Source organism: Eubalaena glacialis, chromosome 1 (assembly GCF_028564815.1).
Source record: "Eubalaena glacialis isolate mEubGla1 chromosome 1, mEubGla1.1.hap2.+ XY, whole genome shotgun sequence".
NCBI classification, from domain to species: Eukaryota; Metazoa; Chordata; class Mammalia; order Artiodactyla; family Balaenidae; genus Eubalaena; species Eubalaena glacialis.
This window is the reverse complement of record NC_083716.1, coordinates 63,295,302-63,308,510: the sequence shown is the minus strand read 5'-3', so window position 1 is coordinate 63,308,510 and position 13,209 is coordinate 63,295,302. Positions and strand designations below refer to the sequence as shown.

General features: G+C 56.1%; 1 protein-coding gene across 1 annotated transcript in view; it reads left to right on the top strand.

The window, feature by feature from the left end:
* The window catches only part of CDH23 (cadherin related 23), a 428,638-nt gene that overhangs the window by 230,777 nt on the left and 184,652 nt on the right, over positions 1–13,209 (top strand). The window contains exons 12-14 of the mRNA XM_061181180.1: positions 1,123–1,128; positions 2,918–3,067; positions 3,556–3,714. Coding sequence (XP_061037163.1) covers positions 1,123–1,128; positions 2,918–3,067; positions 3,556–3,714 — 315 coding nt within the window. The remainder of the gene's footprint in view (positions 1–1,122; positions 1,129–2,917; positions 3,068–3,555; positions 3,715–13,209) is intronic.

Sequence of the window (13,209 nt, the reverse complement as noted above, 5' to 3'; positions counted from 1 at the left end):
GGGAGCTGGGCCTGGGCTCTTATCCTCACGCTGCCGCCAACCTCTGTGAATTCCATTTCCTCTGGAGAGGTTTCCAAGCTCCAGTATTCCTTCATCTCCACCGTGTGGCCCATGGGAAGAGGATCGAACAGAGTAACGGGTGAGGAAAAGCTGCTGAAGCCCCATCGCATCTGAGCACCTCCTGTGTGCCTGCTCTGATGTGGCTTTGCACTGCCCCAGGGGCTCCCAACAGCAGCTACAGAGGGTTATTCTGTGGTTATTCTGAACTGTGTCTGGCAGAGAGTAGTGAATGTTTGCTGTGTGATTGTTGTTGGTATCATCAGCTATTTGAACAATTGTGAAACAAGTTTCAGGACATAGTTTTAAGTGGAAAAAAATCCAACACAGCAGTGTGTAGAGCATGGTACTGTTTGTGTCGAAGAGGGGAGGCGTAGATACACAATGCTCTTACATGCATGGATTTCCTGGGGAAAGAGACCCAGGGATTAGGGTATGGTTGTCTCTGGGGAAGGCTCTCAAAGGGTAGGGGCAACAGGGAAAGGGAGTCGGTTGTGTGCCCTTTACACTTTTGAATGAACTATGTGAAGACTTTCTGAGTCTGTGTTTATCACGTCGTTAACATTTTCTATGTTAGGAAAATTAAAACATGACAATGCTTGGGGTCGTTTCCTGCAGGGGTTCTGTCCAGGCTCCTGGGAGTAGGACAGAGGGACGTGGCCCCTACTCTCCCAGCCTTTGACCATCCCCGCCTCCCTCTGCGTGAGGACAGAGGGAGCTCAGGGATACAGGAACCCCTGCCCACCTCACACTTTGTGCCCCTGTACCTCTTCCTCTGTGTCCCTCCCCCTCCTCTGGATGTGGGGCCGCACAGACCTCCCGACACCCCAGCACGTGTATGCACACCCCACACGCACCCACCCCTCCTCGGCACCGCAGAGGACGTGGCCCAGCAGATGCAGAGCGGGCTGTTCCTCCGGAGCAGGGTGTGCTCCTGGGGTCCAGCTCGGCCCCTCTCCGTTACCCTGACCTTGGATCTCACCATTTTCTCTCTGGTTCCTTCTTCCTCCTTCCCGGCTCCTTCTCTGTCTCCATACCCTCTGACTGACCGACTCCCCCTGATAGAACCTGGTAAGTGAGCCTGGGAAGGGCTGGGGCTGGGAGGCATGTGGGGCACCGTGGGGAGGGAGCTTCGGTGGGAGGCATGCTCCACCTGCTGCGGGCACAGCTCAGAAGGCCCACCCTCCCGGGCCCCAGGTCCTGTGGAGGGGCCAAGGTCCAGGGGAAGGAGAGGTGTCGGTGTCAGCTGCTCAGGGCTGTCACAGGCTGCCGGCTTTGGCTATTAGTGCCCCTTCGGGCATTTAATTGATCCTCTCGGTCTGATGGATGGATTCCACGCCACGGAGACTTGGAAACTCCACAGCCCAACAGGGCCAGGAGAGCATTGCCTGCACAATCCGCGGGATACCCTCTGGGCTGGGGGCCCTGGAGGACCCACTGCTTGCCTGGATCCCAAAATTGGCAGTGCCCTTATTTTGCCAATTTGTAGTTGTAAGCAGAAAAACCTCAAGAGACCGAGGGTTAACATGCATTTATTTCACAAATGTATCTGAGTGCCTAATGGACAGCTCCAAGGGCATCAGAATCTTGTGAATCTCAGGCTTCGCTGAGGGTGTCCTTTCCAGCCTTGCTGGGACCACCCCTCTCTGATGGTGCAAAGGCTTCCAGGTTGCCTGGCTGCCCCTCTCTCAGTAGGAATGGGTTCTGGGAGGAAGCCCCTCAACATCCCTGGGCAACAAAGAAGAGAGGGGTGCCTCCCTGCCAGCCCCTGGTTCCACAGGAACACGTGCCCAGAGGGGCTGTACCGGGGTCCGGGCTGAGGGAGGGTCATGCAGGCCGAGCAGGAGGACGTGTCCTCCTGGTGCTGAGAGCCCAGGTCTGTAACCCACTGAGCATCTCAACAAGGGTCAGGAGAGGCTCTTGACTGGTTAGTTCCAAATCACAGGCCACCCTCCTAGGTTGGAGGGGGCTAGTCTGGGGGTAATTTCCCCCCATGCAGGAGGTCGAATCGCTTTCAGAGCAGACCAGTCTCCAGGTAATCAGTAAGCCCTGTCTCCCACCTTCAGCAGTGGCTCCTCCTCCTCATCTGGAGACTTGAGTAGCATGGAGAGAGAGATCACACGTTTTGTGTGAGGACAAGCCAGGTGGCATCTGAGGGCCCCGTGAGCTCTGGCCCTGATTGGAATGATCAGAAACACCTGACCTAGAGTGAGGCCTCCCCACCTGAAACCATGGCCTTGGGCTGCTGGGCTGTAGAAGAACCAGTGAAGGTCCTGGTGTCTCTGCACTATCTGGGATTCCGTGTCCTCCCAGCCACCATGGCTGGCCACAGAGAGGGGCACATGGGGGTTCACTTTGCCACTCAGCCATCTGGGTGGTTCCCACGCCACGTGTAAGCAAGGCAGTGTTCCCCCTGATTGACATGGTCCAGAGGGATGACGGAGGAGAAGCAATGTCCTGCTCTGGCCCTCATGCCCTATCCTGTCCAAGCCAACCGTGGATGCTTATTTGACTCTCTCCCCTCCCTTCTGACCCTCTTTCCTCTTCTTTCCTCCATCTCCCTGCCGGGTCTTGCAGCTGGCAAATGCCTCTCCAGTTGGGGTCACTGGGGCAGAGGAAGGGAGCAGGAGATGGAAAATGAACCAAACCCTCTGCAAGGGACATTGTGGGCATCTGATGGGGTGATGAAGGCAAAAAGAATTGGATGAGACTTCCAGAAGGCCTAGACATGGGCAGAAGGGTCAGGGAGCCAGGCCAGGATCGCCCAGGGGAGGCCAGGCCACTTTGGAGTGCGGGCTAGACAAGCCCTGCTTCAGCCCCGGCTCCCCCTCTGACTGGTTTCTTCTCCATTTTGATCCAGGGCCTGAACAGCATGTTCGAGGTGTACCTGGTGGGGAACAACTCTCACCACTTCATCATCTCCCCCACCTCCGTCCAAGGGAAGGCGGACGTTCGCATCCGGGTGGCCATCCCCCTGGACTACGAGACTGTGGACCGTTATGACTTCGACGTAAGGCCCGCTCACCCTCTCCTTGGCCGGGTGGGGGATTTCAGGGGAGGGAGGGGGTGGCACCGTCCCCTTAAATCCCCCCTTCCACCTCTCCCCATTCTTCCCTCGTGGATCTGACCCAGAGAAGCCCATTGAGCTATGGCAGGGGCTAGGCTGGACCTCCTCTTTTCCAAGAGGACGAGGAAATGTCCAAGAATTGAGTGGAATTTTATTAGGTACCATCAGAGCCTCAGAAGCCCATCAGGAGCCTCTACTGCCCAGCATCAGCCAGCACGGCCCCCATTAGCCCCTTCCTTCCCAGCAGATTCTGTGGCCACCCTAACCCTATGAGTACTGATGGAGGGGTTCATAGTAGCATACATCTGAGATGGGCAATGACTCAGACTCGTGCTCTGGGTTGGAATGGGCAGAGGCCCCAGGGGAACTTATGGGAACGAGGGCTCCAGGAGCATGTGAGAGCTCACCTGGCCCCTGCTCTACGTATCCAGCTCTTTGCCAATGAGAGTGTGCCTGACCACGTGGGCTATGCCAAGGTGAAGATCACCCTCATCAACGAGAATGACAACCGGCCCATCTTCAGCCAGCCACTGTACAACGTCAGCTTATACGAGAATGTCACCGTGGGGACCTCTGTGCTGACAGTCCTGGTGAGTCCCCGCTCTCCTGCAGGGCAACTGAGCTCTGGGATCGACCATCAGGAGGCATCCAGAGGGATCCAAGGAGTCTGAGCAGTCAGGGAACGGGGTGCCCCCAAGCCCTCAGAGGCTGTGATGTTAGTATACTAGAGCATCTGGACTCTTCATGATGGGCTTCCTTGGCCAGGGCAGCACTGTGGAAAAGGGACCAACCTGGGGAAGAATGAGGTTGGGCCCAGGATACTTTGGTTTTCTGCCTTGTCCCTGAGAGATACTGAGCCTGGGTGAGCCAGGAGCCCTGGACCTGCCCTCTAATGGGGACAAGTGCCAGCCATCTCTCAGGAAGGTGATCCTCTCTATCTGAGCACAGACACCAGGGACGAATGAGCTCCTTGAGGATGCCTGGACATCCCCAGCTGTCTTTGGCTGGGACTTTGACAGGGGACTCCTCCCAGTGTCCATTTGTATCCGTTAGTACACGTGGTCACAAGGGACAGAAACCTTTAAGTGGCTTAAGCAAAAAAGGATTGGCTCATGTAACTCAAAAGTGTAAGTGATTTCAGGCATGGCTGTATCCAGGCACTCAACTGAGCAGGGATCTGACTTCAGCACTAGGCTCTGCTTTTTTGTATTGGCAGAGAGGGGCACCAGCACCCTTAGGCTCACTTCTCACCGATTTATCAACCCCAGTGGGGGAAAACATAATTCTTTTTCAATAGTTCCAGCAAAAGTCCCAGAGCTGATTCTCATTGACCCAGCTTATTGGGCCACCCTGGAACCAATCATCATAATTCTGATATACCAGAGATGGGTCATACTCCCCTAGTGGAACGGGGGGGTTGGGTCAACCCCATTCAAATGATATGCGCTGAAAATGGGACAGGATATTCTATAGTGGCTTCTGTTATCAGAACAAAGAGGGTTGCTGAGCAGACCAAAGTGGTAGAAGTGTGCTACACAAGCTCAGGGGCTTGTCCATAGTAGGTGCTCAATAAACGTTATGGAGTTTAACTCGCTGCTGCCCCTCCCTGCCCACTGAGGCCCCCAGAGTCCTTCCACTTCTTGCTCTGTTCTCACTCCAAGCACAGAGATTGCCCTCCGATCTCAGGCCCCTACTCCATAGTGTGTTTACTCTACAGAAAGATGGTACGAAACTGTTTTGAGCCCCCAGGCCCTTCCCATCTGACAGTTATTAATATTTCAAACAGATGTTTAGCTAGGCAGGCCATCAGAAGTAAACAGTAAGTCTGCTGCGGCTGTTTTCCTCCCGCCTGCTTCCCCAGCCCATGGCCCTGCTAGCTTTCACCAAGTTGCTCATTGCAATCAGTCACCTGGTGCCTGAGGCCCCTTGGGCCCTCCTGCAGCCTCTAGGGGCCCAGCCAGAGAGCAAGTGCCAGAGGCTCTGGCCTTCTGGACCCAGAGAGAGCCTCTTCAGCCCCCCAGCCACCTTCCAATGTCAGGATGAAGGACACCCAAGCAGCCTGTCCCCTACAGGGCCTGGAACCACATGGCAAAGAATTCAGATGTCAAGCCCAGGCTTGGCGGGTGGCCGGGGATTCCTTTGTGTCATTCTTGCTGGGGATGGAGGGTCTCACTTTGCAGTCCCCAGTTCCTGTGGCCCTGGAAAGGGTTGAGGGAGCCTAGGGGGTAGGGTTGGGGGGTGACGTGTGGAATGGCACACCTCTTGGCTGATGGTCGGCTGCAGGTGCCAAGGATGATGTGTGAAGCCCAATCCCATCTGGGGTTGGCACTGGAGAGTAGCTTCTCAAACTGGGTTTCCTCAAGCACTGGAGCAGTTCCTGGGCCTGCATGGACCCCTGCCCGCTGCCTATGACCCCTTTTCCAGTCCCTCTCCCAATGTTTAGCAGATGTGTTCAGCTTCCCCTGTGGCTACCTGAGGGTCTCCGTCCAGGGCTGGCTCATCTGGGCAGCCTCTAGTTCCTCAGTGTGTCTGTCCAAGCCCTGCCCACCTTCCTATCAAACCCTCAGCCCCAGGGTTTGTGGAATTGTGCAGCTCTGAGGGGGCTGTTTCACCCAATGATAAGCTCTAGCAGCAGGGCTGTGTGTCTGAAGGAGCTCAGGTCCTGAAGTGAAACAGTGGGCCCTGCATCCCTGCCTTCTCTGTGTGCTGGTCTAACTGTATTACCTCTAAGAATCTTCATTTTCCATCTGCAAAATGGGCATGAGTTCCCCCCACCACTCCCCGCCGCCACCAAGGCTGCTAGGTGTGAATGACAGATGTGAAAGCATCCCCTGGTGACCCCCACTCACCGTCATCTCCCAGTCTCCAGAGCTCCTAGCAGGTGGCAAGTTTCATGGCCACACCCGCCACGCCCACTGCCCTGGCCTCTCCCACCTGCCCTTCTCCACTCAGACCCAGGGTTAGCCCAGTCTCTCTACCTCCTTTGCTCCAGGAGGGGCTGAAATTATAGCTATCTGCTCAGGGACTGTGAAATTCCTTCTCCCTGACCTTTTCTGGGATGTTATTAAAATGTTTCATGGGCAGTTGTGTCAGAAAAAATAATTATGAAGAAAAGGAAAATGTTTCAGTTTGCATCGAAGGCCAGGGCAGAGCCTGCTGCAAGGGGCCTCCCCACCCCACGCCATGGCAGGGCCCCATTTCTGTGCCTCATCACCTGTCCTGGGGGAAGGCAGCAGTTCACCAGGGAGCTGGGAAAGCCGGAACAAGAGGGGGCCGTCGCCTGCAACCTGGGCATCCCAGCTGGGATGGCATCCCTTCTCACCGCCCTGCTCCCTGGACCTTCCTCAGCCCAGGTTTTGAGGCCCTACAGCCCCCAGTTATAGAAAAATGAGTTTCCACTGGTGGAGGGGAAAGAGCGGAGATGTAGCGGTCAAACACTTGACCTTGAGCCCCAACTCTGAAGGGTGACCACATAGGGGAGGGGTGTGTAGGGGCACATTTACCCACGTATGTTTGCTTGTGGGGGGTGTGTGTGTATGCGTGCACGCACACAGGCGTGCCCTTGTGTCTGTGCCTTTATGTGTGCGTGCAACTACATGCACTCAGATATGTGTATGTAACACGTGTGCATGTGTGTGTGTGTGTGCAGGTTACTGTATGATGCTGGTGGCTCCCCATCCTCTAGGTTGTATGGTTTCTTTCCCTCTCATGTCCCCAGGCTGCTCTGATTCTCTCCTTCCAATCCTGCCTCCTGACCTGCTAATAGGGGTTGGGTGGGAAGGCTGTGGGGTATCTTCCTAGGATTCTGCTGGGCTTCAGGCAGCCGTGTAGCCTGGCTGATGGCTACCTGGGGCCTGGTGGGGTTTGTGGGTGCTGCTGGACAGTAGGAGAGCAATCTGAACGTTCAACAGATGTTTTTTGAATACCCACCACTGTGTCAGGCACATGGCCCTGAGGATACAATGGTGATGTGAGTCTTGCCCTCATGAAGTTTATAGTCTCTTGGGAAAGCCTGATGTTAGTACTAAGAAATGAATCTTTACATTAAGCATTACTTGCTGTGATGGAGAGATCAGGGAGCTATGAAAACCTGTAACAGGGCATCTGACCTTGACTGGGATCAGGGAAGCCTTCCCTGAGGAAGTGGCGATTGAGTAGACATTAACAGGTAAGCGAATGGAGAGAAGCACATTGGAGAAAGAGGGAATAGCATGTGCAAAGGCCCCGTGGCTGGAATGCAGTGGTGGGGGTGTGATGTGCAAGGAAGTGGAGTGCTGCTCCTCTGAGGCGGAGGGGGTTGGGGGTGGGTTCAACTGTCTCTCCTGAATTGCGCCCACCCCAAACATAACCACTGGGCTGCTGTTCTGATAGTGGAGAAGTCTTGTATCAACCCATCCACATTCTCTTACCTATTCCATCCTGGTGGCCCATGGCCAGCATTTGGGATACAGCTGGCAGAAGCTGTTCCTGGGATGTGCAAGGAGCCAACCTGGCCTCCTGCACTATGGAGCTCGTGTCCCCAGATTTATTAGCTCCATGTCCCCTGGGCAGTGAGAGAGGGACCCTGAGGAGGAGCAGCAGCCAGGAGGGCAGGTCTTCCCCCACTCCAGGAGGCCTTCCCTCCCTGCTCCAGGGGCGTGGGGCACAGCAAGGATGGGCAGAAGATGGAGCGCCGGACAAGACAGAATTCTTCCCCAGGCAGGAATCAAAGCAAGAAGGAGAGGTACATAAGAGCCCTGATGGGGCAGGAGCAGGGCCCAGGACCAGCTCAGTTTGCTCAGCCCAGGGATGGAGTGTCACCCCTCAGCTCCAGGCAGACAGAGTGGCCTGTGGGGGCTGAAAGGCATGGCTCCTCTCTCCCCTCCATACCCCTCTTCCCAGCCAGTCCTTGGGAGGCTGGTACCATCTTGGGCAGGGCCCTGAATCCTGTTCTGTTGTGGACCGGTCACTCCTTCTCCGGGATTTGGTTTTCTTCCCATCACGTGAGGAAAATAGTGCCTGCCCAGGCTGTATTGGCTGGGCTGTTGGGAGGCTCCAGTGTGGTGATGTGGATGTAAATAGGTGAGGGATTACAGACCTAGGTTGTGGTTCTTATTATCATCGGCCTTAAAGGGCCCCATCTGGCCGCCTTTCAGCCTGTGTGTAAGCCCAGCTCTGCGAGGTGGGCCTCTTTCCTCCTCTGTTACCTGGGGAGGTACCCTGACAGGATCCTACCTGGGAGGGTTGTCGTGAGAGTTCAGTGGAATCGTTGGTGAAGACACTCGGTGCTGAGCCTGGCCGGGAATACTCAGAAAATGTCAGTAAGTCATGCCAGCCTCCCACCTGAGCTTTGATGGAGCCAGGACTCGCTCGGAGTCGTGGCCCTGCCCCAGGGAAGCCGTGTAACCTGGGCACGTCCCTGAGCCTCTGGGGCCACATCGTCCTCATTATAAAGCTAGATGGTTGGGCCGATGCTGCTTCAGGGCCTTCTGGCTCCATGCGGCTTAATTCCAATGCACTCTGCCCAAGAGGAAAAGTTGATTTTTGCTGTTGAGTTTCACTCCTGGCAACACAAACATGCTTCCTGTCCTTTGAAGGTCCCTCACCCACCCACTGTTCTCTAGAGTTCCCTTGCCTGCCCTGCCCTCCCTCTCCCAGCCCCCATCTGGAAGTTAGGTGAAGGTTCCAAGGTGGTCACTTCCCTGCTCCTGGAGCTCACCAGCTTTGCCTAGTCGTCCAGCCTGGCCTCCCTCCCCAGGGGCATCAACAGAGGCAGCCCTGCTCCTGCTGGTCCCCTTCACTCCCTCCTCCCCTGCCCGCTGACACCAAAGGAAAAGGTGTGTGTGATGTCACTGCCCCAGGCTGACCCTGGTGAAGGCCAGCCTCAGTCCTGGAAGAACTGAAATGCAGCATGCCTCTTCCATCAGCTGTCAGGCTGCGGGGCCTCTTCCCCAGCCCTGAGAGCCTGCAGGCTCAGGGCACACCGCCCACCCCCCCATGTTGCTGAATCCAAGGAATTTAACATGGGCCTCACCCCGGGTGCTGGGAACTCGATGGCCCAGCCAGGTGGTCTGGGAAGGCCAGTCCCCTGCCTCGGCCTCAGGTGGTGCTCCCTGGTCCCTCTGGCGCCTTGCAGAAGGACTTGCTGCTCTGCCAAGTGGGGAGACACCTCCCAGCTGCATCAGCACCTGCAGGAGGGAACTTTAGGAGCAAAGCTTTGAAACCAGGGAGACTCAGGTTGAAATTCTGCCCCTACCCTTGCCGTCTCTGTGACCCTAGACAGATGCCTGGCTGTGTCTGATCCTAAGTCCCCAAAGTTTGCTGTGGTGATGATAGTAATTATATCTATCCCATGATTTAAAAAGATGCATTTTAGACCTCTTACACCCAGAAAGCGCTGGGTGACTGACAGCTGTGATTGCTAGTGCTGTTGCTGTTTTTCTTCTCCACCATCATATTTGGGGGTCAGTGGAGCTTCAGAGAACACTGGTTCTTAAACCTAAGTCTCTGGGTTCCTGGATTCTCTGCCTTTGGCTCCGACTTCACTGGACACTGGGTCCTCTCAGTTGACACACTGGTGAGTTCTTGTCTGTGCCCGACCCTGGGGCTCTAACACTCAGGCCCCAGCGTCAAGGAGCAGAAGAGAGAGGTTAAATGAGGATGTGGCCGGAGGGCTAAGACTCAGAGGAGGCAGGCAGCAGGTGTGACAGGAGGACTGGCTTCATGCATGTGTGGCCTGGGCATTTGCTTGGGAAGCTGGAAGTAGGAGGGCCTCACCCTGGGTTTGATGCTCTACTGTCGCCGTCTTGAGATTCTTAATTTTTGAACAAGGGGGGCTGCATGTTCATTTTGCACTGGAAAATTATGCAAATTATGTAGCCTATCCTGGCTATAGGAGCTCCATAATTCTGTGCCCAAAGGAGCTCTGTGGTTGTCCGTTGTTTTCGTCTGTTCCCACGTTCCATCGGCACTGGCTCAGTAATCGCTTGCCTTGTGCCACGCTCCAAGCAAGGGCCCACCGAGCTTGTTTCGGTTCCAAATGCTGCATGAGAAACCATCCCACACTTAGCGGCATAAAGCAACAACCGTTTTGTTATGTTCGTGGATCGGGCGGGTCAGGAATATGGAAAGGGCCCAGCAGGGGAGCCCTTCTCTGCTCCTCCGAGTCTGGGGGTGACTCTAGCCACTGGCGGCTCCTCCCTCTGTCTGGTGCCTGGGCTGGTCTGGCTGAAGGACTGGCTCAGCCGGACACTGCATTCTGAGCCCCTGCCTGTGGCCTCTCCACATGCTACAGGCATCTCAGGCATGGCTTGTAGAGAGAGCTCCTCAGAGGAAGCCTCTGGGAAACGAGTGTCCCAAGAGAACCAGGCAGAAGCTGCGTGGCCTTTTGTGATCTAGCCTAGAGGTCACGCTGCATTTCCGTTGAATGCTATCAGTTACAGTGAGTCACCAAGGCAGGTTCACGTTTAAGAAGAGGGGCTGTAAAACCTCCCCAGCTCTCAATGCTCCTTTCCTGAGATGCCGCACGTGAGCGTGGCGCCGGGAGACAGCCGATTCCCGCTCCTCTTGGGTGTTGTGCAAACATAAGCAGAAGGACAGAAGCGGGGAACCCTTCAAACCCCGTTAGCAGCCTGGAAGTGTTCTCTGCCAATAGTGGGAGGAGGCGAGAGAAAAGAGAGTAATCCCAGGCACTCCCTGGCCGGTAAAGCTCCAGTGCCCTAGGCCTGGGTTGGCAGTCAGGGTCCCCACACCCTGGCCCTGAGCCGCTTTCCAGCCGTCTGCCCGCTACACCTCTCACACCCCTTCTCTCCTGCCTGACCAGAGTCCCCAGCTTCCCTGCACACCCTCTGCATTTCCTCACACCCCTCCCCCACCTAGCTCTCCCTCTCTCCTGTCTGAGACCATCAAAAGCCTGCTGACCCTCAGAGCCAGCCCAGTTGCAGCCTCCCCATAAGAAGCCATCTCCCTCTGGTAACGGGCACGTGCCCACCTCCCACGAGGTCCTCCCCCTCCTCTCCAGCACCCCGCTTTCCCTGGCTGCTCTCACCACTCCTGTTGGGGCAGCATGGCTCATGTCCTCTTCTCCCCACTCCACAGAGAACCTCCTGAAGGCAGGTTCTCTCTGTCTGGGTGCCCCCATCCCTGGGCTGTGTGGCACAGAGGAGGTTTGACTCCTGTGGTCTGGAGTGTCTAGGGCAGCTTCCTCGAAGGAGGGATGGAGGCAGAGGTCTCATGGGGAAACTGAGGCATGGAAAGGGTAAATTATACACCCAAGTTCACCCAGCGAGTCAAGGGCAGAGATGTTTGTCTGAATCCAAAGCCTCGTACCCCCATGTTTCACTGTGTGTGCCAGGCTCCCAAGCACCCGCTCTGGCGATGGGCACAGGGGGAAGACTGCTGGACAGGGAGCCCCGAGTCCTGGGCTCTAGATCACTGACTTGCTCTGTGACCCTGTGCCAGTCTCATTCCCTCTCTGGACCTTGGCTTCCTGTTCAGTCCAAGGAGAGGGTAAACTGGATGCCCTCTGATTATCCTTCCTAGGTCAGGGAAGGTCTGGGGATGCAGACCCCAGGCCAGGAACAAAGGGAAGGGTCCAGAAGGTGCAATGGCCACCAGATTCCAGGATCCCTTAGGCCTCCTAGTCCTAATCAGGGCATGTGATTACAAGGTCACGGCTGAAATGTGCCCAGCCCTTCAGCCTGCCTCTGCAGACAGGTATGCAGGAGCTGACCTTGCTTCCTTGGCTGCTGCTGGCAGGGCCGGGTGCCCTGTGAGCCCCTGTGTCTCCCCTATAGAAGCCTCCCCTCTGCCCCTCCCAGAACAGGACTCTGCACTCTCTGGGGGAAAGGGGGCTCCCAGATGCAACTACCATGCTCCTTCATTCAGTGGCTTTATCGAGGGCTTGGAATGATGGTAGTGAACAAGACAGACAAACATCCCTGTACGTACCAGGGGTGGAGACAGATGGTGAATAAGGAAATACAGAGCGTGTCAGAGGGGGATGCATGCCTTGGGGGAAAGTATAGCTGTGGGCAGTAAGGGAGGAGTGCTGGGGGTGGCATTGTTACTGTATTCTACCAGGTGGTCAAGGAAGGCAGACGTCTCACGGAAGGTGACCTTAGAGCCCTGAAGGAAGGCAGGGGAGTCTGAGTTGAGGATTCTGCAAAGAGCTGCCCCAGGCTGAGGGAGCTGCAGGTGAGAGGCTTGAGACAAGAGCCTGGTGGTGGGTGGATATGCAGAGAGGAAGAGGGAGGACCAGAGGAGGTCAGGACGTGACTGTGCTGAAGGGGAGCCAGATGGATCACGGAGGCTGCTGTGTGGAGAGTAGGCCAGCGGGAGGGGCCGAGGACGCCCAGGTGGAAGCGGGCGACTAGGTGAGAGACGATGGCCCCAACCACCCAGGTGACAGTGGAGGTGGGGAGAGCTCTCCTAGCCTGTGCTCAGGTCTGAACAGCGGCTCCACCATTCTCCTCCCCAGTCCCAGCAAGGCACACCCATCTTCATCCCCACCTGGCTGCCAGGTGCGCCCTGTACCTTCACAAACACTGAAGTGGGTGGACAGCCCCGGGTTGGAGTCCTGCCTCAGCTTCTCACCAGCAGGTTGGCTTTGGGCAGGTTATTCACTGTCCCTGAGTTTCGGTTTCCTCCTCTATAAAATGGGCAGAGTAATTCCATCTCAGCAATGTTGTAGGGTGATGTGTGGAAAGATAGTAGTCTGGAGCCCGCGCACAGCAGATGCTCTGGTGGTGGTCCCAGCCCCTGCTGCAGGCCAAGCGTCCAGTGTTACCCGTGCTGCTCTCCAACAGTATCCTCTCCCTGCTTCTGATAGCATTGCTTCAGCTCGATTCTATCATTGTGTAAAGCTGGTGACAGAAATTGCCAACGTGAATTATTGGCAAGTTTGGGAGATAATAGCACCCAATGGGCAGGCCCCATCCAGACACTTTAGCAAAACCCAACAGAGGTGGGCAGGTCAACACAGGAAAGAGTGGAAGCAGGACTCCTGGCAACTGGGTCCCCTCAGCTGTCCTTCCCCTTCCTCCTGCCCCCCTACCTCTGCTCTCTTTCCCCACCCGCTCCTGACACCCCTCACCGCAGGCATCTTA